General features: G+C 38.9%; 1 protein-coding gene across 2 annotated transcripts; it reads right to left on the bottom strand.

The window, feature by feature from the left end:
• Positions 1-982: 982 nt before the first annotated feature.
• On the bottom strand, positions 983-27477 carry CBX3 (chromobox 3). 2 transcript variants are annotated; one of them, XM_053714162.1, is made up of 6 exons: positions 27343-27477; positions 26556-26624; positions 20077-20216; positions 9612-9774; positions 6613-6707; positions 983-1845 (listed from the first exon to the last, which is right to left on the bottom strand). In XM_053714162.1, exons 2-6 carry the CDS (start codon positions 26577-26579, stop codon positions 1719-1721), a joined length of 549 nt encoding a protein of 182 aa, XP_053570137.1. In that variant the 5' UTR covers positions 26580-26624; positions 27343-27477; the 3' UTR covers positions 983-1718. The 2 variants fall into 2 exon arrangements, with proteins under 2 accessions (XP_053570137.1, XP_053570138.1); XM_053714163.1 differs by lacking the exon at positions 26556-26624.

Genomic DNA, 27477 nt, shown 5'->3' with positions numbered 1-27477 from the left:
AGACTTTAAAGGTGTACACCTATTTTGATAGTTTTATTTTTGTCTTTTCCACTCTTTTTTATAAAGAATAGACACATTTTTGGAGCAATTGCACCCAGCATAATTTTTTTATATTGTGTATTATTGAGTATTTTTGAATTTCACATTCTTTCATTTTTCACGAGCACACTTTTAAATATAAAATTGTTGTCAAATAAATATGTACATTTTTAAAGTATAATTCCTACAAATCCTCTTTGACTCTACTTAGCAGAGACTCCTATTTGAGGTTTCCTCAGCGCTCCTTCTAGCTTTAATTGTTTGTTCATTTAGAAGATCTGGTCAAGAGATCTTGCCTATAGGAGCTAAAGTAGTATTACTCATTGGCGCTGGAGACATACATTCATGTAAAGGATATGACTGCATTTGGGCTTTTTTGAACGGTGTATGTATGAGAAGTATCTTTTCCACACCTGTTTACGCTTTGTCTTCAGTTCAGGAATCTGAAACTGTATTATTAAAAAGTGTTTGATATATATAAAAAAATAAAAATTACAAGAGTGCTGTGTTACCTGTCTTTTAAAAAGATCCTCTATTTTGAGGCCCTTTGTTCTGATAGTTCACATTAGATACTTGTGGTTACCACCAGTTTAAAAGCAGCAATCGGAACTAAGTCAAACTTGGAAAATGAGAATGTACTTGTAATGATGTAATTTTACTAAATGTAGAAAACTACCACTGTTGTAGACAGTTGCTACAACTAACCATGCTTCAAACTCAGTGGATGTCCATGATATGCAAGCTTTATGTCTACAAAGTATAGTTCCTGCATTACAGTAAAATCATAGAAAGCACTAACACAGAACATTAAATAAAAAGCTCAACAGCAAAAACTAGATGAAAACATGTCAGTACAGGATGACGATACTTGAGATAACTTACCCTCAGTATTAACTACAGTTTCAAACTATTTTCACCAATATTATAGCAAATAATGTAACACTTGAGAATATAAAACTATTTATTGAACACTGCTCACCAGTATTTACAATGAAGTAAACAATATACAGTCAGGTAACATTCCATGTACTACAAAAGTTATTTCCAGGCAGCTTCCAGTGAAGCACAGACTGGCACTAATGAAAAATAGGGCAAAGACAGGGACTATTAAAGTATTAACATGCACATCAACAGAAGGCTACTAAAACACTTGCAAGTTTGCAATATAGATGCAGATTTCAGTAGACAAGGTTTATAAAGAGCCTTGGAAAAGAAACGTTTAAAGGGACATGTGACAAAACATTAAATAATCCTTCTATTCCTGTATTGCCATTGTAAAGCTGTATATGGTTTGCGTTTATGCATGTTCTGTTCCTGCATAGAGGAAATATATATAAATAGACCCGTCTTACTACTGCATGATCCACCCCAGACTTTGTATTTAAGAGTGAAAGAAGCAGTAAAACAGCAACATTTATAGTTGAATTAAAAACCTAAACATGCATAAAAAAACAAAAATAAAAAATGACAACATAGAAATTAAAGTGATTAATTAATGTTAGCATATCCCTTCCATGTATTCAAGGCTCTTTATATAGTATAAGTCGCCGGGCCAGTTTTAGCAAAGTTACTGGCGCCGTTTTATCCAAACAACTTAAACAAATCCTTAAGTACAGATTCTTCAAAAGTCTGATAACTCCTTTAAAAAAAAAAAAAAAAATTTTTTTTTTATAGTACTCTTATTGTGCTTCATCTTCTGGACATGAATGCCAAGTTAGTCTCTCTTCATAAAATGCAATTACAACCTGAGGACATTTCATATTGGCTTCTTTTGCAGGAACCAAATCTGCTTCATCTGAATCCTTCCTGTAAGAGTAAAGAAAAGAGGGGGGATTGATATGTGGTTTTGTTTTAAGCTGAAATTTGTTTAATTATATGCAAATAAATACAATTAATTAACCATCAGCAATGCATTACTTAAAGTGACATGAAACCCAAAAAATCTTTTATGATTCAGATAGAGAATACATTTTTAAACAACTTTCTATTTTACTTCTATTATCTAATCTGTTTTATTCTCTTGGTATCATTTGTTGAAGGAACAGCAATGCACTACTGGTTTCTAACTGAACACATGGGTGAGCCAATGACAGTTTATATATGCAGTGACCTATCAACAGCTAGAACCTAGGTTCTCTGCTGCACATGAACTTGTCTAGATAAATATTTCAGCAAAGGATAACAAGAGAAAGAAGCAAATTAAATAGAAGTAGATTGGAAAGCTGTTTGAAATTGTATTCTCTATCTGAATCATGAAAGAAAAATTTTGGGTTTCATGTCCCTTTAAGGCTAACTGAACACCGCTGGTAAAAAAAAAAAAAAAGCCAAAGACAAGAGGAATGTGTTTAGCCACCATCCCCAATTTGCAGAGCTAAAATTACAAGAGAGGCAAAATAAATTATATTGCAAAGTTGTTTCATTAGATATTTATTTAAAATAAAAAGGTGTTTAGTGCTCCTTATAATAAAAAAAACAAAAAGACACCAAAAATGTAGAACCCATGGGCCAGCAAATAATTTTTTTTTCGTGATTCAGATAGAGCATGCAATTTAAAACAACTTTCTAATTGACTCCTATTATCAAATTGTCTTCATTCTCTTCGTATCTTTATTTCAAATGCAAGAATGTAAGTTTAGATGCTGGCCCATTTTTGGTGAACAAACTGGGTTCTTGCCGATTGGTGGATAAATTCACCGACCAATAAACAAGTGCTTTCTATGGTTGACCAAAAAAAAATAAAAAAATAGATTAGATGCCCTTTTTCAAATAAAGCAAAAGAACAAAGACAAATGAATAGGTGTAAATTAGAAAGTTGCATGCTCTATCAGAATCACGAAAGAAAAAAAAAATTGTGTTCAGTGTCCCTTTAAGGTGCCAGGGGTAAAATTCTAAGATTCAGTGGCTCATTGGCACCTGGGTTTGTTGAGCCCTGGTCTAAACAAGTTATTTGACTTGCAACATCTGCTGGTTACATAATTTGCTTTTGTGCGTCATTAGTGAGGGTAAGCACAAGCAAGGTCGTTTTATTCGTTTTATAACAAAGAAAATGTATGCTTACCTGAAATTTATTTCCTCTTGGACATGACTAGTCCACGGATCATCTCATTACTTATGGGATATTCACCACCTGGTCAGCAGGAGGAGGCAAAGAGCACCACAGCAGAGCTGTTAAATAGCTCCTCCCTTCCCTCCCACTCCAGTCATTCGACCGAAGTTAGGAAGAGAAAGGAAAAGCCAAGGTGCATAGGTGTCTGAAGTTTACAGTAACCCACAACCTGTCTAAAAGAACAGGGCGGGCTGTGGACTTATGTCAAAACAGAAAATAAAATTTATCAGGTAATCATAAATTTTCTTTTTTAAAGACACGATGAGTCCACGGATCATCATAATTACTAATGGGATTCAATACCCAAGATAGAGTACACAGATACGGGAGGGACAAGACAGGTAACCTAAACGGAAGGCACTACTGCTTGAAGAACCTCTCTCACAAAATGCGGCCTCAGCTGAAATAAAAGTATCAAATTTAAAGAACTTTGAAAAAAGTGCGAAGAGAGGACAAAGTTGCAGCCTTGCAAATCTGTTCCACAGAAGCTTCCTTTGTGAATGCCCATGAGGAAGCAACAGCCCTCATGGAATGAGCCGTAACTCTAGAGGCTGCGGTCCAGCAGTCTCATATGTAATAGTACTCATTTTATCGACCTTGGAATGATGAAGGGCTGAGTCGGCCCAGCCGGGACCTTTGGACAGGCTTTTTTTTTTTAATCAGGGCATTTTACCAACTGAGCTACCTCACTGAATATACTCTTCAGTCAAATAGAAAGTAGCCGTAGCTTTGTGTCCCTTACGTTTTCCTGAGAAAACCACTAAGAAAAGACTGACGAAAATCCTTAAAAAGCATGCAGGAGAAAACTTTAAAAAAATAGACCACGTCCAGATTCGTTCCTTCTGAGGAGGATCAGGACGCAAGGAAGAAACAACAATCTCCTGATTAATGTCCAGATCAGAAGTAACAGTAGGAAGAAATCCTAATGTAGTACATAAAACTACCTTATCTCAATGGAAAATAAGGTAAGGAGACTCATACTGCAATGCCGAGAACTGACACTCTACAAGCATAGGAAAAAGCAACAAGAAATAAAAAAACTTTCCAAGATAACAACTTAATAACTAAGGAACTAGTCGATATGCCTTTCTCCAAACCTTCTTGGAGAAGAGACAAAACCCTAGGAATTCTAACTACTCCATGAGTCAGAAAAACCCCGCTTAGACAAAATTAAGCGTTCAATCTCCAAACAGTCAGCCTCAGAGAAACTAGAGTGAAATTCCCTTAGAATTAGAAGGTCCTTCAACGAAGTCTTCAAGGTGGCAGTAATGACATGTCCACCAAATCTACATACCAAATCTTGCGACGCCAAGCCGGAGCAAAGATCAGAAACCCTCTCCTGTTTGATTCGAGCAATGACCCAAGGAAGAGGCGCAAACTGAGGGGGTAAAAAATAAAAAAAAATGGTATGCTAGACTAAAAGGTCCAAGGAACCGCCAGAGCATCTATCAGTTCCGCCTCGGAGTCCCTGGACCTCGACACTTATCTTGTGAGCTTGGCATTCTGTCGAGACGTCATGAGATCTAACTCTGGCTGACCCCATTGGAGAATCAGGCTGGAGAACACACTTCCGGATGGAGTTCACACTCCCCCAGATGAAAGGTCTGCCTGCTCAGAAAGTCCGCCTCCCAGACCCCTAGGATGCGGATCGCCGACAGATAGCAATAATAGGCCTCCGCCCAATGAAATATCTTGGCTACCTCGGTCATCGTTAAGGAACGCCTTGTTCCTCCCTGACTGATGTAAGCCTGACATAGAATCCTCAGGGGCGGATGGCTCAGCGCACTCTAAATTTTTTGAGTCCGGGGAAGAGTACTCTAGAACGGCAATCGGAACATAACTGATGGGCATGGATAACCCATACTCCTACTCTTCTTAAGATGTATACTTCGAATCGGAGATATCCGTCTCCAAAAAAAAATAATCTGAATCCTTCATAACTTGGAGATTGCAATTATGGTCAAACACTAACGGCACCTTATACCTCCTGTGAACCAGACAGTAAACAAACAGATTCTCTCTGTCACAGTGCGGAAATTGAATACAGCAACGTGTAAGCCAAAAAAAAAAAAAGCATGCCAGCCCCTTGGACCACGCAAACTGATGAAATAAGCCGTTATGTCTGAATAGCCACGAGCCCAAGTAACACTACACAATAGCAGAAAAAAAAAAAAAAAATCATAGCAAACATGATTAAAAGTCCCCCCTGTTCAATAACCCCCTCAGGAGATATTAACCCTTGATTCCATAAGATAAAGGAGTCCCACTGGGACCCTGACTTTCATTTAAAATTTACATTCAAGTATTGAAATAAAATGAAACAATCTTACCGGAATCTATGCTGTGGAACAGGGACACAGCCCTTCAAGTGTGACAGATAGTAGCCTCGCTTCTGACATGGACTTAAGTGAATAAAGGCAGGCAGCAAAACTAGTCAATGCGGATTGCCAAGGAGCTGTTAATATATGAGTCGGGATGGTTTTGCAGAAACTCTGCATCTCCGAACTTTCACCCATGCTCTAACTGAGAGGCTGTCAGGCTTACGTTAAACTCCAGCCCCATTTCGAAGAAAACTACCCTTCATGAGAGCCTTTCAATCTTCTGACACTTCTCTGCCAACCTCCTGAGACAAAAGGATGACTGGGGGATGAGGGAAATGGGGTAGGTATTTAAAGGGACAGTCTAAGGAAGCTATTTGTTTATTATTTCAAGAAGCTTAAAATGTGTATATATAATTCCCTAATATGTAAATTTGTGTTGTATTTCTGCTCTGATTGCTCCTTCCCTTCTTCCTTTTTTTTTTTTTATTTATGTACCCTTTTTGGATTACTAATAAAAATATAAAAAAATAAATAAAAAGGGACAGTCTACCATAGACTTGTATTTGTTTTAAAAGATAGATAATCCATTTTACACGTTCCCCAGTTTTGCATAACAGTTATATTAATATACTTTTTACCTCTGCGATTACCTTGTATCTAGGAACCTTCTTCCAGCCCCCTGATCACATGACTGACTGTTTATTATCTATTGTCTTGCAGTTTGCATTGTGTTGGGCTAAATCTTAAATAACTGTGCCTATTTGGCCCACGTGTACTTTTAGTCTGTGTTGAAAAGGAATTTAAAAAGCCTGTGATTAGAGGCAGCCCTCAAGAGTTTAGAAATTAGCATATGAGTCTGCCTAGGTTTAGTTTCAACTAAGAATACAAAGAGAAAAAAGCAAATTTGATAAAAGTAAATTGGAAAGTTGATTCAAATTACATGTCCTATCTGAATAATTAAAGTTTAATTTTGACTAGACTGTCCCTTTAAGCCTTTGAATGGGGTGTGTCTGCCTCCTCGTTGTCAGGTTCTGAATTTCCAAAAATAATGAAGGCAGCTGTGGACTCTTCCCATTTAAGAAGAAAATTTAAATTACTACAACGTAAGGAACGGCGCTAGTAAATATTTGTGCAGCATTTACTTACCATTTCATAAGGAACATAAGTTCACCACTGCTGTCTGTTGCTCCAATTATTCTTTCTGGATCAAGACCTCTAGAAAACCCTCTTGGTTTGTCAACCTAGAAAACAAACATTTGCTTCTAAGTTAAATTACAAAAAGGGTTAAAGGGACATGAAACTCAGCTTTTCTATCAGGACTAAACACAATATTTAACAACTTTCTATTTTACTTCTATTACATTAGTTTTGTTCTTTTGATATCCTGCGTTTGAAAATGATGCCTAGATAGGCTTAGGAGCTGCCGACTGGTGGCTGCACATATGCCTGAAGTTATTGGCTCATCTAATGCATTTAGCTAGCCCCCAGTAGTGTATTGTTGCTTTGGCAACAAAGTATAACAAGCAAATTAAAATACTAATAAATTGTAAAGTTGTTTCAAATTATTTTCTATATCTATATTATAGATTTTGAGTTTCATGTCCCTTTAAGCCTGGGGAGAAAACATGCAAAGCTAAAAAAGGTATTCAAATAGTCACAAAAAGACCACTTAAAACAAATGTTCTGTCTAGTGAACATGGGCATTCTTCAATTTGGTAGTTGTAGTCAAATATTTTTCAAATCTTCAGATTGTTATACAGGTATATCCCGCTCATACAGCGGGTTAGGGACCGGAGCCCCGCTGTAAAGTGAAAACCGCCTTAAAGTGAAACAAGGCAGTGTTTGCTTTCTTTTCACTTGCCAGTGTGTTTAAAAACATGAAAACAAGTTTGTACTAACATATTAGGGGTGCAATAGTGCTACGTTTAGTTTAACACTAGCACAGCGCAGTATTCAATAAATTCTGTACCTGTATAATAGTGACAATTACAGTAGTAAAATTTGCCAGACTATAACACTGAGACACAGATTGCACTGTAATGATGTAAACAGAGTGAACTAAGCATAACAAAATGGTGCCAGTCTGTTTCAAAATCCTTGGAGGTTGAACTTCAGCTCCACAAAGCGCTGTATTAGCGAAGCGCTGTAAAGTGAGGTATACCTGTACTGGCTTAAAGGGGATATTTAACAGTATGATATTGTAATATAAAATCTTAAATTGTGTAGTAATTTTATTTTTTTAATATACTTTATTTGGTCCCCTTTCTCCTATAATTTAAAGTAAATCCTAGATTTACTATTGAATCAAATAAAGGGCACTTTCATTCATGAATTATAAGATACTTCACATAGAAAGCTCCTTTGATTCAATCGATCGCTGCTCTTAGCTCATACAGCAGAGCACGGCTAAAAAATGATTTGGCTAAGAGGTGACGTTTTCACCTCTTGGCCAATAGCAGGGCGGTAAATCCGGCTCCCACGGGCTCCAAGCCGGATTTACCGCACAGCTATTGGCTAAGGTGAAAAAGTCACATCTTAGGCAAAAAAATTTTTTAGCCATGGGCTGCTGTTGCAGCTAAAAATGGCGATCGATTGAATCAAATAAAGGAGCTTTCTACGTCTTAAAACGCTAGGATTTAGTTTCACTTTAAGGGGACATTATGCACTATTTTTCTTTGCATAAATGTTTTGTAGATTTTTATATAACCTTTAGGTTTTTTTAAAAAAAAAAAAAGTTTAGCTTATTTTTTAATTAACACTGCTAAGCAAGCCCTAAAGTTTGAGAATACAGACGTAGTATACCTACTACAGCTTGCTCCTGTTTGTGTAAAGAGTCTTTTCATATGCAGAGGAAGGGGGAGTGTGAATATTTCACAATTTCAGTGGGTGTCCCAGGGTAATCCTTTAAACAGAGCTAAACTGGGAGCTTCTAAGTTTTAAACTGTTACTGGATTTTTATCCGTATCTGTGCATATTCTGCTTTTTAGTAATGTATTACATGCAGTTAAATGAAAATTGGTGTATACTGTCCATTTAACTCTGAAATTTGTTCCACTATGTCAGAGTTTAAAACCAACTGTCCTACTTCAAACAATCACAGATACAAACTGACTAACAAACAAGGTTGAGTGGGATTCCACAAAGCCTTGTTTACACAAACTACTGCAGTGTGTGCGTTTTCACCACAGAAGACAGATAAATAGAAAACTATTTCAAACATGGCAGCGCCCATTACTTTAGCTAAACTTTTACACTTACATTAATATTTAAACAATACAATTGAAAAAAAAAAGATACATATTCTAAGGCTAATATTTGCTGTAAATATATCATGTGTAGCATCTATTTACGGTTTAATATTTCTTTAAAGGAATACAAAACCCAATTTTCTCTCATTTAACTAAATGTAAACACCAATTAAGCAAACACTGAACCAAAAAAACGGGCCAGTTCCTAACCTTGCATTCCTGCTTTAGAAATAAACATACCAAGAAAAATAGGAGTAAAATAAAAAGTTGCATGCTCAACCATGAAAGAAAGAATTTGGGTTTCATATACCCTTAAAGGGAAACTGTACCCAAAAATTTTCTTTCGTGATTCAGATTGATCATGAAATTTTAAGCAACTTTCTAATTTACTCTTATTATCAAATTTTCTTCATTCTCTTGGTATCTTTATTTGAAATGCAAGAATGTAAGTTTAGATGCCGGCCCATTTTTGGTGAACAACCTGGGTTGTCCTTGCTGATTGGTGGATAAATTCATCCACCAATAAAAAAGTGCTGTCCAGAGTACTGAACCCCCCCCAAAAAAAAAGCTTAGATGCCTTCTTTTTCAAATAATGATAGCAAGAGAACGAAGAAAAATTGATAATTTGAGTAAATTAGAAAGTTGCTTAAAATTGCATGCTCTTTCTGAATTACAAAACAAAACATTTGGGTACAGTGTCCCTTTAAAGAAAATCTTACAGGAAAAAATCCATATGGTCCGGCACAGAACTTATTTTTAGGTTTATTTTTGTGTGTTTTACATCAAAATTATCTGCATATAGAGCAAAATATTTCTCTGAAGCCTGAAACATTTCACTGTTAAACAGTAACATACCCTGCCCTACAATACAATTCTCCTTATAAAATTAGAGCTTACAGATTCACGTTTTTTCTTTGATTTGTTTTCTTCAGACTCGCTATCAGATATAGATTTCCTTTTGCCATCTGGTTTCTCTTTGCCAGCTTTCTGAGAATTGAGGAAAGCTTCAATTAACTCTGGACAGTCCAAGTTTTCCTCTGGCTCCCATGTGTTGTCTGCACTGGAGGAAAATAAATATATTTGACACATAGTACTTCTATAAAAAAAAGGTACAACAACATTAAACTTAAAAGGACACTTAACATTCCCTCTAATCACAGGTGCTGCAATTATGGAACCTAATATATACTGCATGTATCTGAAAGTTGATGCACATGTGCACACAGGTCAGCACTGGCACAAAGAGGGAGGCAAGGAATAACCTCTGTTATGCTTATAAAGTGTTTTTAGCATTTAACGTCCTTTTAAATCTGCAAAATTGTTAAAATGAAAGTAAATCCTAGCGTTTTACAAACGCTAGGATTTACTATTGAAACAAATAAAAGGGCACTTTCATTCATGAAGTATAAGATACTTCATGTAGAAATCTCCTTTGATTCAATTGATCGCCGCTCTTAGCTCCTACAGTAGCCCATGGCTTAAAAAAAATTTGGCTAAGAGGTGATCTCTTAGCCAATAGCTGTGCGGTAAATCCGGTTTAGCACCCATGGGAGCCGGTTTTACCGCACGGCTATTGGCTAAGAGGTAAAACTTCACCTCTTAGCCAATTTTTTTTTAGCAGTGGGCTGCTGTAGGAGCTAAGAGCGGTGATCGGTAGAAACAAATAAAGGAGCTTTCTACATGAAGTATCTTATACTTCATGAATGAAAATGCCCATTGTTTCAATAGTAAATCCTAGCGTTTGTAAAAAGCTAGGATTTACTTTCACTTTAAGTATTCACAGTAAAAATTTAATGTACTTTCACATAATTTTGCCTTTTTTTGTTGGTAAAAGTGTTTTATTCACTGTCCCTAGAGGCTAGAGTGGATTCTAAACACTGCAGGAAACTAAAAGGGACATGAAACCCAAATTCTTTTATGATTCAAACAGAGCATGAAATTCTTAACTTCCCAATATACCTTTTATGATCCAAATTTGTTTTGTACTTTTGGTGTCCTTTGTTGAAAAGGATAACTAGGATTGACTAAGGAGTGCTGATTGGTTGCTGCACATATATGCCTCAAGTTATTGGCTCACTAATGTGCATTGCTGTTTCTTCAACAAAAGGTAACGAGAGAATGAAGCAAATTAGATAAGTAAATTGGAAAGTTGTTTTATTACTCTCTGAATCAAGAAGGAATTTTTTTGGGTATCATGTCCCTTTAAAGCCAAAACAAACAAACTCATTCAGATAGAGTAAACATGCATCAGCAATAACACCACCAGAACCCAAGTTTTTACTCATCCTTGAATCCAGCTCCTTAAGGGTAGCGACCATCCTCTTCCTCTGGATGTGTCTTCATGCTGTCCCCACAGCACACTGAGCTTTAATGCCAGTTTCCCCCTTTTATAGGGGTGTCCTGGAAGTTCTATGGACAGTTTTTAAACCAACCAATAGAAGCTTTTATTTAAAATCAGCCAACAGGAAAAAAAGCCAAATCTAATTGCTGGCTTGAAAAATTAATGAAAAAAAAAATTAAAATTAAAAAACCCCACTAAACCTGCTAGTACAGCTTCAATATAGGAGAAACAGGTATTCAAAGCTCAGGTGTGCTGCAGAGACAGTACGAAGATACATAGAGGAAGAAGAAGACAGCCACCCTTGAGCCGCATTTAAAGGGATAGTAAACCAAATTTTTTCTCTCTCATGATTCAGATAGCAGTAAATTAGATGTTTAAAATTGCAAGCTCTATCAATTTTTCTTTGCTCTCTTGCTATCATTAAGAAAGCAGGAATTTAAAGCTTAGGAGCCAGCACATTTTAGGTTCAGCACCCTGGATAGTGCTTGCTTATGGGTGGCTACATTTAGCAAACCAATAAGCAAGCATAACCCAGGTACTCAGCCAAAAATGGGACAGATCTTAAGCTTTACATTCCTGCTATTTAAATAAAGCTAGCAAGAGAACAAAGAAAAATTAATAGGAGTAAATTAGAAAGTTGCATGCATTCTGAATAAAAAAAAATAAAAAAAAAAGGAAATTTATTCTTACCTGATAAATTTCTTTCTTTTTTGATTCGATGAGTCCACGGATTTCATCCTTACTAGTGGAATATCGCCTCCTGGTCAGAAGGAGGAAGCAAAGAGCACCACAGCAGAGCTGTATAAATAGCTCCTCCCTTCCCTCCCAACCCAGTCATTCGACCGAAGTTAGGAAGAGAAAGGAAAAGCCAAGGTGCAGAGGTGTCTGAAGTTTAACAAAAATTGAATAACCCGTCTCAGAACAGGGCGGGCCGTGGACTCATCGTATCGAAAAAGAAATAAATTTCAGGTAAGCATAAATTTGCTTTTCTTTTTCAAGATATGATGTCCATGGATTTCATCCTTACTTGTGGGATACAATACCAAAGCTATAGTACACGGATGAAAGGGTAGGGACAAGACAGGGAACGTAAACAGAAGGCACCACTACTTGAAGAACTTTCCTCCCAAAAACAGCCTCAGCAGAGGCAAAAGTATCAAATTTGGAAAAAGTGTGGAGAGGACCAAGTTGCAGCCTTGCAAATCTGTTCAACAGAAGCATCATTTTTGAATGCCCACGAGGAAGCCACAGCCCTAGTGGAATGAGCCGTAACCCTCTGAGGAGGGTGCTGCCCAGCAGTCTCATATGCAAGACGTATGATACTCTTCATCCACAAAGAGAGAGAAGAAGCCATAGCTTTCTGACCCTTATGTCTGCCAGAAAACACTACAAACAAACAAAGTAGAGGACTGACCAAAGTCCTTAGTCGCCTGAAGCTAAAACCTCAGGGCCCGAACCACATCTAAATTGTGAAGAAGTCTCTCCTGGGAAGAAGGATTAGAACACAAGGAAGGAACAACAATTTCTTGGTTAATGTTCCTATCCGAAAAGACTTTAGAACAAAATTAGGTTTTCTTCCTAAACACTACCATCTCTGAGTGGAAAATAAGGTATGGAGATTCGACTCGTAGCGCAGAGAGTTCTGGGACTCGTAGCGCAGAGAGTTCTGGGACTCGTAGCGCAGAGAGTTCTGGGACTCGTAGCGCAGAGAGTTCTGGGACTCGTAGCGCAGAGAGTTCTGGGACTCGTAGCGCAGAGAGTTCTGGGACTCGTAGCGCAGAGAGTTCTGGGACTCGTAGCGCAGAGAGTTCTGGGACTCGTAGCGCAGAGAGTTCTGGGACTCGTAGCGCAGAGAGTTCTGGGACTCGTAGCGCAGAGAGTTCTGGGACTCGTAGCGCAGAGAGTTCTGGGACTCGTAGCGCAGAGAGTTCTGGGACTCGTAGCGCAGAGAGTTCTGGGACTCGTAGCGCAGAGAGTTCTGGGACTCGTAGCGCAGAGAGTTCTGGGACTCGTAGCGCAGAGAGTTCTGGGACTCGTAGCGCAGAGAGTTCTGGGACTCGTAGCGCAGAGAGTTCTGGGACTCGTAGCGCAGAGAGTTCTGGGACTCGTAGCGCAGAGAGTTCTGGGACTCGTAGCGCAGAGAGTTCTGGGACTCGTAGCGCAGAGAGTTCTGGGACTCGTAGCGCAGAGAGTTCTGGGACTCGTAGCGCAGAGAGTTCTGGGACTCGTAGCGCAGAGAGTTCTGGGACTCGTAGCGCAGAGAGTTCTGGGACTCGTAGCGCAGAGAGTTCTGGGACTCGTAGCGCAGAGAGTTCTGGGACTCGTAGCGCAGAGAGTTCTGGGACTCGTAGCGCAGAGAGTTCTGGGACTCGTAGCGCAGAGGAAATAGCAACCAGAAAAATAACTTTCCAAGATAGCAACTTGATATCTAAGAAATGCATAGGCTCAAACTGAGCCCCTTGAAGAACTTTGAGAACTAGATTAAGACTCCATGGAAGAGTAACTGGTTTGAACACAGGCCTGATTCTTACCAAGGCCTGACAAAAACCATTGAACATCTGGTATACCTGCTAGACGTTTGTGAAACAAAAATGGATAGAGCAAAAATTTGACCCTTTAGGGAACTAGCAGATAAACCCTTCTCCAGACCTTCCTGGAGAAAAGACAAAACTCTAGGAATCCTATCTACTCCAAGAATAGCCCTTGGATTCACACCAATAAAAGTATCTATGCCAAATCTTATGGTAGATTTTTCTAGTTACAGGCTTACGAGCCTGAATCAAGGTCTCTATGACCAGATCAGAGAACCCACGCTTGGATAAATTTAAGCGTTCAATCTCCACACAGACTGCTTCAGAGAAGCTAGATTTGGATGAAGGAAGGGACCCTGAATGAGAAGGTCCTTCCTCAACAGCAGTCTCCAAGGTGGTAGAGATGCCATCTCTATCAGGTCCTTATATCAAATTCTTTGAGGCCATGCCAGTGCTATGAGTATCACCGACGCCCTCTCCTGTTTGAGCCGGGCAATTACCCAAGGAAGTGCAAATGGAGGAAACAGGTATGCTAGATTGAAGTTCCAAGGAACCCGCCAGAGCGTCTATCAATTCCACCTGGGGGTCCCTGGATCTCGACCCGTATCTCGTAAGTTTGGCATTCCTTTGAGACGCCATCAGATCCAACTCCGGCTGTCCACACTTGAGGATCAGTTTGGAAAACACCTCCGGATGGAGTTCCCACTCCCCCAGATAGAACGTCTGTCTGCTCAAGAAATCTGCCTCCCAATTGTCTACTCCCAAGATGTGGATCGCTGACCGGCAACAAGAATGGGTCTCCGCCCATTGAATTATGTTGGATAATTCTGTCATCGCTAGGGAACTTCTTGTTCCCCCCTGATGATTGATGTAAGCCACGGAAGTTATATTGTCCGACTGGTACCCGATAAATTTGGCCGCGGCTAACCGAGGCATGGCAGAAGTGCATTGAGAATCGCTTTCAGTTCTAGAATGTTTATAGGGAGAACTGACTGGCTCCGAAGTCCATGAGCCTTCAGGGAGTTCCAGTCAGCTCCCCACCCCAGAAGGCTGGTGTCTGTTGTCACAATTTCCCAAGCCGGCCTGCGAAAGCAGGTTCCCTGGGATAGACGATCCAGAGACAACCACCACTGAAGAGAATCCCTTGTCTCCTGATCTAGAGTTAACAGAGGAGACAAGTCTGTATAATCCCCGTTCCATTGCCTCAGCATGCTTAGCTGTAGAGGTCTGATATCCATTGTCGCCACCATCAGCCCAATAACCTCCATACATTGAGTCACCGAAGGCCGGAGAGTGGACTGAAAGGCACGACAGGTATGCAACAACTTTGTTTTCCTGACCTCTGTCAGAAAAAGTTTCATCCACAGGGTATATATTGTGGTCCCTAGAAAGGTTACCCTTGTACTTTGAAACAAGGAGCCTTTTTTCCAGATTTATCTTCCACCCATGAGTTAACAGGAAGGATAATACCAGGTTGGTATGGGATCTGGTTTGTTGAAATGATGGTGGTTGAATTAGAATGTCGTCCAGATACGGCGTCACTCCAATGCCCTGCGGTCGAAGAACCGCCAGAAGAGATCTCAGCCGATAAGGGGAACATTTTTTAATTCCAATTTGTACCCCTGGGACACTATTTCTAAAGCCCAGGGATCCTGAACATCCCGCACCCAAGCCTGAACAAAAAGGGATAGTCTGCCCCCTATCAGATCCGGCCTCTGATTGGGGGCATGCCCTTCATGCTGACTTAGTTCCAATTTCAGGCTTCTTGGTTTGCTTGGGCTTCCAAGAAGGGTTGGGCCTCCATGCAGGCTTAGGTTGTTCCTGCTTGGTGGAGGAAGAGGAAGCAATTCCTTAGTTATTCCGAAAGGAACAAAAATTAGTCTGTCGTCCTTCAAGTTTAATCTTATCCTGCGGGAGCAGGTCCAAACAAGGTCTTACCCTTGTAAGGAACAGTAAGGAGCTTAGTCTTAGAAGACATCCGCGGACCAAGGCTTTAGCCATAAGGCCCTGCGGGCTAGGACCGAAAAAGGGAGTTTCGGACTGAAGCGACTCATTTAGATTGTCTATCCAGTATGCCACCGCACCCGGGACGGTAATACAGGCAGTAGGTTGCATCAGAAGTCCCTGATGTACATAAAGTTTTTTAAGTATACCCCATAATCTTTTATCCATAGGGTCTTTTAACGAACAGCTATCTTCTATGGGAATAGTGGTTCTCTTAGCCAGGTTGGAGATAGGGCCCTCCACCTTAGGAATAGCCTGCCACATTTCTTTAAAAGTATCTTCTACTGGGAACATATTCTTAAACATAGGTGAGGGAGAGAAAGGAATACCAGGCCTCTCCCATTCCTTAGCGAGTATTTCCGAAGTCAGCTGGGGAACTGGAAAAACCTCTGAAAAGGCAGGAATATCAACATTATTGTCCAACTTGTTGGTACCTGTAGGAGCCATCACTAGCATGGGACTACAGTATCTAGTGTAAGTAAAACCTCCCTTAATAGCATACGGAGGTGTTCCAGCCTAATCTAAAATTCACCACCTCTGAATCTACTTGAGGTATTGAATTCCCTGCATCTGAAATTTCCCCTTCAGATAAACCCTTATTGCCTTCCTCCTCAGGTTGGGAAGGTATATCGGTAGCCTCTGCACCCTCACTTAGATTGTCTAACCTTCCTTACGACTACCCTCTTGTAGGGGGGGAAAAGGCCGACAACGTATCATTGATAGTAGATGACATAAGGGAAGCTATGTCTTTTAGAGTGATTGTGGGCGCTAAAGCAGTAGTACAGGACACTGATTGAGCGGGCGCAATAGACTGAGACGTATGGGGAGAAAGCTCTTTTGAGAAGTATCTATAGTAGAAAGGCTTTGCTCAGTAAAAAGCAATTCTCTGCCGTTTTCAGCCCTCAATGCATGAGGGACAAAAAGGGATTGGTGGTTCCACATTAGCATCAAGACATAAGGAGCAATTAGAGCTCTGCGAGTCTCCTGGGTCCATATTGAAGCACAACAAACAATGCAATAATATGAAAACAAAAAAATGTCACTTTAAAACGTAACTTTTTTTACTGCAATAAGAAATAAACGTTCAAAACAATGTTTCTGATACTCCAAATGAAAAATACACCCCTACACCTCAGCAGTATTGCTGAGGCGCCGACCTGACCCTCTGACCGTTGTTATGCACACTGTCCCTCTGGATCTATAGGGGTTAAGAATGATGCAGCAGAAAAACGGATCACTGTCCTAAAAACCCGCTTGTGTATTTTAGTGAAGCAGGGATCCTGAGGAACTCTGTTGAAACCTTGTACTGCTAGGCCAAAGCAAAAATCGCCAATAACTAGGCCCCATCCCTTTGTGGGCGTGTCTAACCGCCTGTTTCACATAGAAAAAAAAAGTTAGCCATGTGGGAACCACCATTAAAGCCTGTCTGCCAGCCCCAGTGCCTGCAACATGCTGTCTCATCCTCTGAGAGAATAATGTCCCAAGTGCTTATAATATAATGCTATAAGCTTACTGTGTAAATTCTTAATGAAGTGTAATTAAAGGGACAGTAAACCTAAAAAATAATGTTATACAATTCTGCACATAGTGCAGAATTATATAACATTAGTGCTATCATTATAAAAGCTTATATTCCCTTTTAATTTTTTTAAAAATTGTCAGTTTTTCAGACCCCCTCTCTGCGCTCTTCTGAGCGGGTCTGTTTTTATTACACAGAGCATCGGGCCAGCTGTATGGTCACAGCCCGGCCCGACCGCGCCATAACACTAAGTGCAGCTTGCTCCTGCTGTCAGAGGAGCGTTATAAACTTTTATAACGATAACACTAATATAATTCTGCACTATGTGCAGAATTATATAACATTTTTAATGTTTACTGACAGTTTAAGTGCTCCATTTTCCTCTAACAGATTAGGAAAAAAATAAGCACTTACCTCATGTTGCTGCCTGACAGCCAAGGCAATTCAGCCGGTTTGAGGAGTCCCATCTCTCTATATGGACCTCTGAAATGAATAAAATTCCTGATACAAGCCCCTCAGGATTTCCAGGGTTAGGGCAGCAATACTGTATAGGAGGCGCAGTGAGTTTAAGTATGTCTCACAAGTTCCCATTGCTATAAAGCCACCAAAGCTCTTTCAACAGACTCAGACTGAAAAGGAACACAGCTATACCCCAGGACAAAGCAGTATTAACATACTGCAAAATAAAAATAATAAACTCTTGACTGAAGAATCTTTTCTTTTCTAACACCTCACTTTTCCATCTCCTATCTTACTAACACAGGCAAAGAGAATGACTGGGTTGGGAGGGAAGGGAGGAGCTATTTATACAGCTCTGCTGTGGTGCTCTTTGCCTCCTCCTGCTGACCAGGAGGCGATATCCCACAAGGATGAAATCCGTGGATTCATCGTATCTTGAAAAAGAAATTGGGTTTAGTGTCCATTTAAGGTTCTAGATTTTTTTTTCAGGAGGGGGGGGGGGTAGTTTTAGGCTTAGTACACTTTTTTTTTTTTTAATGTGTTTTTTATTCTAGGTTCTCTTTAGTATACAAGGCTTTAAAGGGACATTAAAATGCTGGGCACAACTACCCTAGAATGGTTACTACTCACTATGCTATTGCTTTTCCACCCGTTGCTGCAGAGTCCGATGGTGAAGCTCAACCTTTGGAGGGTGGGTATGCTAGACTAGCTGTTATCCAAGATGGCAGCCCCTAGTACAATCATAGGCTGTATGCAAATTCCTATGTCAAATGAACATTAGAAATTTGCCTGCACAAATACTCTAATTCTTGCTTAAAGGGACACTGTACCCAAAATATTTCTTTCGTGAGCATGAAATTTTAACCAACTTTCTAATTTACTCCTATTATCAAATTTTCTTCGTTCTCTTGCTATCATTATTTGAAAAAGGTATCTAAGCTTTTTTTTGGTTTCAGTACTCTGGACAGCACTTTTTTTTTATTGGTGGATGAATTTATCCACCAATCAGCAAGGACAACCCAGGTTGTTCACCAAAAATGGGCCGGCATTTAAACTTACATTCTTGCATTTCAAATAAAGATACCAAGAGAATGAAGACAATTTGATAATAGGAGTAAATTAGAAAGTTGCTTAAAATTTCATGCTCAATCTGAATCATGAAAGAAAAATTTTGGGTACAGTGTCCCTTTAATGAAAATGCTTCACCTTTTAATGTTCCTGTGTGTAATAAACGTCAGAGCTTCGACTGCAGACATGCTCTCTGGAAGATTGATGAAACTGGGACAGGCTGTAGAAAGATGGCGCAGGACAAGGAGAAATCACTTCAACTAAACTTCTCACAGCCTGCTTGAAACCTGAAGCACCAAGACTTGTAAGCATAATGAGAATTGCATACTTGCAACAAAACCAAAATCATTCAACCTGAAATTTTTACCTCTATTTGTGCAGACAGCGTATATTTCTGCTGTGAGAATCTGTTTTGTTGCAAGTATGTATTCTGATATGCTTACTACATGCTGTGAGAAGTTTAGCTGAAGTGAATTCTCTGCTTGTCTCGCCATATCTTTCTACAGCCTGTCCCAGTCTCATCAAAATTAGAGATGTCTGCAGTCAAAGCTCTGACATTACATAGGAATTTTTAAAAGTGAATTTTTCTTGTTTAGCGGGCAATAAAGGCGCAGCCATGGCATCTAAGCAAGTACAACTATACAATGTATTAAAATATTTTGTGCGCCCAGGTCATCAGGCAGCTTGTTGCAATAGCTTTAGGAGAGGACAGCACATGCACAAACTGGCCATACAGTCAGAAAATATTCTAAGGGGTTTAGGCAACGTAATTTGTAAACAGACAAAAAACAAAACAAAAACTTTCTAAATAGAGCATGATTAAAACAATGTTCAGCACCACTATACTTCATTTCTGCCATTGTGTTTACAAATGTAACAATTTTTGGGTACATTGTCCTGTTAAAGGGACAGGAAACCCACATTTTTTCCCCTCATGATTCAGATAGAGCAAGTGATTTTAAACAACTTTCCAATTTGCTTCTATTATGTAATTAGTTTTTTTTCGCTTTATATTCTTTGTTGAATAGGATACCTAGCTAGATTTAGGAGCTGCTGATCTGTTGCCACGCATATATGGCTATGTAATTGGTTGACCAATGCATTTTAGATAGCTCCCAGTAATGCACTGCTGCTTCTTCAGCCAACAATACCAATAGAATGGAGCAAATTATATAGTAAGTAAATTGGAAAGTGGTTTAAAATTGTATTCTCTTATCTGAATTATGAAAAACTGTTTCATGTCCATTTAACTACTCAAGAACCGAGTAGAATGAAGCACACAACTTCAATTTATCCATAAACAGGACTACGATGAGTTTGGAGCCAGCTAAATATTTTTTAGGCTAAATTCAAGTGCTGTTACCTTCTTAATTATTATAAAGGTAGAAGCATGCAACATTGTATCCTGAATTAAACCACTTTTTTTTTTTTTTTACTTACTCTGTAAACCCCTTCCATTTTAAGTAATATTCAACCTTTCCATTGACTACACGTCTGTCTAAAACTTTCTCTACAACAAATTCTTCAGGTTCTGCCTCTTCCACCTTTTTTCCTTTTCCATTCTGTTTCTTCCCCATTTTCTGCAGAAAAATAAAATAAATATATCAATGACAATAAAACTTATGTATTGCGTCTAGACTGTCACTTTAACACTTTGCTAACATGCTGTTTAGGAGCACAACAGGAGTGTATTGTAATGACAAGGTGTCTTTCCCTTTGACGTTAGTTTACTGCCTTCATCGGAGAGCAATATCAGATTTCTGTGCGTTTGTTGGACTTTATTTTTATAACATACAATTGTGACCCTGCATGAGTGTTTGTTTACTTAGCTTTACTTGCATTTTAATAGAGAAGGAAAAAAAAATTGTGGATTATCCCCTTAAGAGCAGGGCATAGCCAGCATGTTACGTGTCAAAGGTCTTAAAAGGGTTTTAACAGAGTGGGTCATGAAGACAGCTGTGAGACCAACATTATTTAAGTCCCAAGAGCAATACACTGATATATTTTAAATGAAACATACATAGCAACATATTTTCAGCACTATAAACAAGGAAATAAACCATTAGCATTGTAATATTGTTAAAAAAATAAATAAAATAAAATTAAAACACCCCTATGAGTGTGCTATCATTTAATCTACCCGTAAATGTGTTCCTTACCCAGAATTGTACGTATTTTGATTTAAAGTGAATGTAAATTGAGACTAAAGTGCCCGGTTTTTAAAAATTCGATTAAAAACAGGGGCACTTTAAGGCATGAAAATTTAAAATTCACTCATGTTGGGGAAAAAAAAAACCACACCTTTTAATCTTGACAGCTGCTCAGGCTTACACGGCCAGTCGCAAAGCCTCTTCCAGGGTCTAAAATGAGGAATCCGGCTTCTTCCAATCACGGCGTTGAATCAGACATTGACACGGGGGGGGTCCCCGTGATTGGAGGATGACCAATCCATCATTTCTGACGTCAGAAATGGCTTGCAACGACCGGGGAAGCTGGAGCAGCTGTCAAGTTTAAAAAGGTAAGTATTTTTTCACAACACGAGTGAAATGTAAATTTTGATGACTTAGTGCCCCTGCTTTTTATCGAATTTTTAAAAACCGGGCACTTCAGACTCAAAATTAACATTCACTTTAAAACTGGAGTTGAGTCAGTTACACAGAAAGCTATGTCATGGGTAAATAGGTTTGCTACTGCCCTCACCCAGATGGCACAATTTTCAGAGGAGAATGCTGGGTGTCTATTGCATGCTGCCTCGTACTTTACCCTTTACTAGCTAGGTACCTGGAAACTAAAGATCCCTGCAGCCAGTGCTTCAATAAGAGGGCAAGTGTGCTGAGCAACAAGGAGAAAGCAGAATGCATTATTGCAAGGAAGTGTAAGGTGCAGACCGTGGAAGAAAACAGCATCCACTGAGAACTGTGGCGCTGCAGAGCAGTTGCATGTTGGCATGTAAGGCCGAACATTGAGTTGATAACACTGGCTGTATTAAAACTAGAATTTCAAGACCTGCAAAATTTAATTCACCCCCGCCGTAATATAAAATCTGTAGTCTTTCCCTTCCCCAAATATCAAGGGATGCAGACTCCTTAAAGCTTCTTGGCATTATTGTGAAGTGCAAAAGAGTTGGGACCCTGAAGTCACTTTTCTGAAGTGCTTCAGTTTGAGGGGGAACCCCCCCCAAAAAAACACACACAAATACTGAAACAGCTTTGATGTGCGATAGCCTCTGCCGATTGGCTTGCTGCACAGACTTACAGCGTTTTTTTGGCAGTTGCAACCCTCAAACAAATTAGGAGCTTTTCAATTGTTGCAATATAATGACCCTATAAAATAAAATTACTATTGTTCGTATTTTAAAAGAATGGGGAGAAACCAGGACAAAGATTTAACTCAGGACAGCTCGTATTTTGACAGGCTGTTGTGTGATAGTGGTAATTTCATTCTGATGGTTTTCTATTTCTCAGAGAATTTTGTGGATATTAACAGGAAAATTGCAATGTTGGGTAAACATTTAAAAGGACACTGTACTGTAAATGTTAGTCTGCAGTTACTCGTTAAACAAGCTGCAGATAATTAAAATACAAGGGAAACTGTTCATGGTTTTAATTTTGCATTTGAAGTAGCTGGTGTTGGTTGTTGAAACCCCCATCCATGCACATAGCCATTCAAAAGAGCCTCTCTAATTATAGATATAAATACACAGTGCTCAGGAACAGAAGTTCTCATTATAGGTGGTGGTTCTAAAGAGCCAAAACTGCTTGTTTAGGTTAATTTTTGCACTTTAAATAGTAGTTTCCAATACTATAGAACTGCTATAGCAAACCACTGGAACAAATTAACCCCTTCATGCGTTGGGCAAGTGTTTAACATCGGAACAACGTTCCAATGAAAACACTTGCTTGGAAAACAAAATCACGCAATTGTCTATGTAATCACATGATTTCAAGGCCGGGATTGAATCGTGGGGCAGAATATATAACTAGTTGCCCCTTAAAAAAAAAAAAAAAAGTTAATCATACCGTGTCACATAAAAATATTTAAATTATACATAAATATAAACAAATTACAGATACAGCCTATTCAGGTACATCTAAGAAAATAAGTACCGGCACTAATAGCTCAGTCCAGAGTTCAAATAAGGTTCCATAAGCTCTTCCCCTTAGAGAGGGCAAAATCCTATCCTCAAAATACAGAGCAGAGGACATTCCATACCGTCCTAAGGGCGTTAAAGCCCAGTGCTGTTAGGACAGCATAGAACGTCCTACGGGTATTAAAGGGACACTGAACCAAAATAATTTTTCTTACGTGATTCAGATAGAGCATGCAATTTTAAGCTACTTTCTAATTTACTCCAATTATCAATTTCTTCGTTCTCTTGCTATCTGTATTTGAAAAAGGCATCAGCTTTTTTGGTTCAGAACTCTGGACAGCAATCAGCACGAACAACCCAGGCTGTTCACCAAAAATGGTCCGGCAACTAAACTAACATTTCATTTCAAATAAAGATACCAAGAGAATAAAGAAAATTTGATAATTGGAGTAAATTAGAAAGTTGCTTAAAGTGAAGGTCAATTTTGACGAATTAGTGCAGTTTTTAATAATCTTATTAAAAACAAGTGCACTGTAATTCGTCAAAATTGACTTTAAGCGTTTTCTTCAAAAACTTACCTTTTAATCCTGAGAGCCGCTGCAGCGCTCTCTCCGCCCGTCGCAAGCCCTCGAGGGTCCAAAATAACGAATCTGGCTTAATCAAATTACGCCGTTTCCTCAGGCTATGATCCCCCCCGGGGGAGGGAACGCCGTGATTGGAGGAAGCCGGATTTGTTATTTCTGATGTAAGCAGAGGCTTCCGACGGCCGGGGGAATCGATGGAGCAGCTTTCAGGATTAAAAGGCAAGTTTTTGAAGAAATGTCAATTTTGATTTATTAAAGTGCCCTTGTTTTTAATAGGATTATTAAAAACCTGACATGAAAATTTGACATATTCTGCTATAGTTAAAAGGGACTAAAGAAAACTAATTACACAATAAATAAATCACTGAATTGCAGAAGATCGGCATAGACACAAAAATGTTCTAAAAGCTTTTTAAACAGTAATTGTGTTAGCAAAATATGCATTTTTTACAGTCCTGTGACAGCCCTTGAACGTTGTTCCTCTCTTCCTTTGCTGTTGAGATAGATATATGCGCATTTCTGGAGTGTGCGGAAACGCTGCAATTAAGTTAAAGGACCAAAATAATAAAAAGCATTACAAGTTCTGTTTCAATGAAACATTAAGCAGCATGAGATGTGTTTAACGTATTAGTAAACCCAAGCATTAAAAAAAAATAAAAATAATAAAAGCTAGGATTTACCATCATTAAAAATAAGCAGTACTTAGTCAGCTTTTGGGGGGAGGGGGCTAAACGTATCCTCTGTGCTGTGGCCTCCTCTCTAAACTCCACAGCTCCAGCCAACCCAGGACACAGCACTCTTAATGAGGTGACTTTTCCACCTCTAAACCAATAGCCGTGTTAGCATACACAAACACTGTAAAAGTGGAAATATCATTGGAGAAAAAAAACAAAAAAAAAAACTGGGTGCTGTGGGTGACCGGAGCCGCTGAGTATAGCAAGAAGGTCGCTGCGCAGAAAGGGTACTTTTGTTTAGTGATGGTAAATCCTAGCTTTTTTTTAACTCACAGATTTACCATCACTTTTATAACCATATTTTGGGGGGTGGCTGTACTTTAAACAAAAACTATACATCATATGTACAAACTGGCTCCTACATGTTTGAACAATTTGACAAGGATGTGCTAAAGTGAATGTAACATTGAATGAATGAGTGCCCGGTGTTTAAAAATACTATTAAAAACAGGGGCTCTTTCATTCATTAAACTTAAAAAAAATAAAAAAAAATAATGCTGCAATGTAAATACTTACCTTTTTCTTTAGGAAACCCAGACTGGCGAAACCCCGCCTGCAGCTCCTCTGTACTTCAGCAATGACGAAACTGGCTTCCACCAATCATGGTGTGCACCTGGAGTGTCCCATCTCGTGAGGCCACACAACGATTGGAGGAAGCCGGTTTCATCATTCATGAGGTAAGTACAGTGGAGCTGCGGGCAGAGGATCGCCGGTCTGGGTTTCCTAAAGAAAAAGTTAAGGAACACTACACCCAAACTGTTTCTTTCATGATTCAGAGAGAGAATACAAATTTTGAACAACTTTCCAATTTACTTTTATTTAATTTGCTTCCTTCTATTCTTTGCTGAAAGATTTATCTTGGTAAGCTCAGGAGCAGCAAAGAACCTAGGTTCTAGATACTAAAAATGGTGGCTGCAGAAATAGAACGATTGTCATTGGCTCATCCATGTATTCAGTTAGAAAACAGTAGTGCACTGCTGCTCTATCAACAAATGAGACCAATAGAATGAAACAGATTAGATAATAGAAGTAAATTAGGAAGTTGTTTAAAATGGTATTCTCTATCTGAATAACGGCAGAACATTTTTGGGTTTCATGTCCCTTTAAGTATTTGGAAAAAAACAAACTGCAAAGTAAAGTTTAATGAAAGGGACACTAAACCCATTTTTTTTCTTTCGTGATTCAGATAGTGCATGCAATTTTAAGCAACTTCTTAATTTACTCCTATTAATTTTTCTTCGTTCTCTTGCTATATTTATTTGAAAAAGAAGGCATCTAACTTTATTGTTCAGAACTCTGGCCAGAATTGTTCACCAAAAACGGTCCGGCATCTAAACTTACATTTCAAATAAAGATACCAAGAGAATGAAAAAAATGTAATAGGAGTAAATTAGAAAGTTGCTTAAAATGTCATGTTCTCTCTGAATCACAAAAGAAAAAATTGGAGTTCAGTGTCCCTTGAATGAAAGTGTCCCTGTTTTTAATAGTATTTTTAAAAACCGGGCGCTCATTAAAATATACATTCTTAATGGTTTTGAGGCACGGTTTTTAAAACATTAGAAATAGCCCATAGCAACATGTAATTTGCACAGCAAATATGCACTATGACCAATACAACATATGTTACTAAAATAAGCTGCCAGGCAGATAATGTCAAAGCACAAAACCATGGCGTGATTGATATATATATATATATATATATATATATATATATATATATATATATATATATATATATATATATATATATATATATATATATATATATATAATATACACACACCTTAATTTGAAGAATATTTAGCGTTGACCAAAGTGTGCATTTCTTTCCATAGCATGTTTAATATCTGTTCGCAGGCACTAAGAATTCATGTACCCCCAACCATTTCAAATTTGAATGGCATATCCACCCCAGAGCAATATACTGACTAGTGAAAACAAGCTTTGATAGAGCAGCACCTATATCGCAGCGTGCGTTGGTAGAAAGAACTTAACAGTACACCAAGGATACTCGGTATCTATTTTAATGCGTTACTGATGTTACTAGCAGCAATCACTTAGGGTAAAGTTGGTTTCCCTCTGATAAACTCATTTATCCAAACTATATCCGTTATGTATATTTCCAGGGTTTGTGAATGAGGATAACAGAAACCTGCGCATGCGCCCTTAAACGTATTGTGTACACGCATCAGCCACTCACAGGTAATGCAGCCTGTTAAACTAAGCGATGCGCGCCATCTCTTACTTTTTATCTCTCAGCATGGCTCGTTCAGATGAGGGCAGCTAAAGACACAAAACAAGCGCGCATTATAAACTAGCGTGTAACAGCAAATCTGCAGCGGCCTAGCTGTTTGCAATGCGCAGGCTCCTAAACAGGGAGAAATGCAGCGTGAGCTCAGTAGTTATACATGCAGGACAAACGCATGGTCGCCATTAGTCCTCCAGATCAGGTACCTTGAATGGTGTAAACTTAAATAACTTTATGAACAACGATATAAATATAGTTACTACCTTTGACTCCAGACTGTCCTGCATCTAAAAAATTACGGTCACCTTATCGCTCTGCAGAACTATGTAGGCCTGTGTGTAAAATGTATAAAGCTTTAGTAAATACGCAGGTATAACATCATACACATACAATCTTAACCCGTTGCTGCCATCGAGGTCTGCAATGACCTGCAGCCCTCTCTGGCTACTTAGTGATTAAATGCACCATATAGAAAGTTATGGAAAACAAACAGAACTCTAGCAATAGCAAACACCCCACTTTATATATTATCCATTCAGTATAGCACTTATAGAAATGTGTAGTATAGTTCACTTAGCATTACCGCTGTTACTAAAAAAAAAAAATCATCACATATTTACGTTCTATGGAGAATTGTGCGAGTCTGTAGACCAGCATATGAATGGATCGGTGGGTTATAATTACGAACATACTAAAGGACTTTGTTATAATAGGGTCCAATAAGGGGAGTATATGAACGAATTGTAGCACTCAATAGGCCCCGCTTGCTACCATTTCATAGTTTTCCCGCCTGCTCAGACTACATTGTTATCAGTGGTAAAGAGAAAGGACAGAAATAATTCAGATAAAGAAACCAGCCACCAAATTGTCAGTTTTCATTAACCGCTATTCAGCCCTCTACGTTTTCCGTCCACTAATGTTAAACCTACTTCCCGAAGCTACATCAGACAATGCGCTCTATTGTACAATTATTTGTAGAACAGCCACCGCCCCCTCCGTCCTAAACCCACTAAAACATTGCTCTCCTAATACCCCAAATAAATAGAATACCTTTCTAACTGGCGTTTGTCTTTGCCCGGTGGTGATGGTGTAACTGCTAAGCGCCTTCTCACCGAAAACCGCCCCAATCCGCCGCTCACGACGTCAACCTGCGCAAGGATGGGAGGGCCACAACGACGTGCAGAC

The sequence above is a fragment of the Bombina bombina genome, chromosome 5 (assembly GCF_027579735.1).
Source record: "Bombina bombina isolate aBomBom1 chromosome 5, aBomBom1.pri, whole genome shotgun sequence".
NCBI classification, from domain to species: domain Eukaryota; kingdom Metazoa; phylum Chordata; class Amphibia; order Anura; family Bombinatoridae; genus Bombina; species Bombina bombina.
The sequence above is the reverse complement of the archived record's forward strand: the minus strand, read 5'-3'. Positions and strand labels throughout refer to the sequence as shown.

Excerpts from the sequence above, each read along its gene's own strand:
- CBX3 (XM_053714162.1), bottom strand. The coding sequence starts at position 26,579 with ATGCAGGACAGTCTGGAGTCAAAG. Across the intron at positions 20,217-26,555 it reads AGGACAGTCTGGAGTCAAAG|AAAATGGGGAAGAAACAGAA; the intron begins GTAGTAACTATA and ends ATTTTTCTGCAG. Across the intron at positions 9,775-20,076 it reads AAATGGAAGGGGTTTACAGA|TGCAGACAACACATGGGAGC; the intron begins GTAAGTAAAAAA and ends ATTTTCCTCCAG.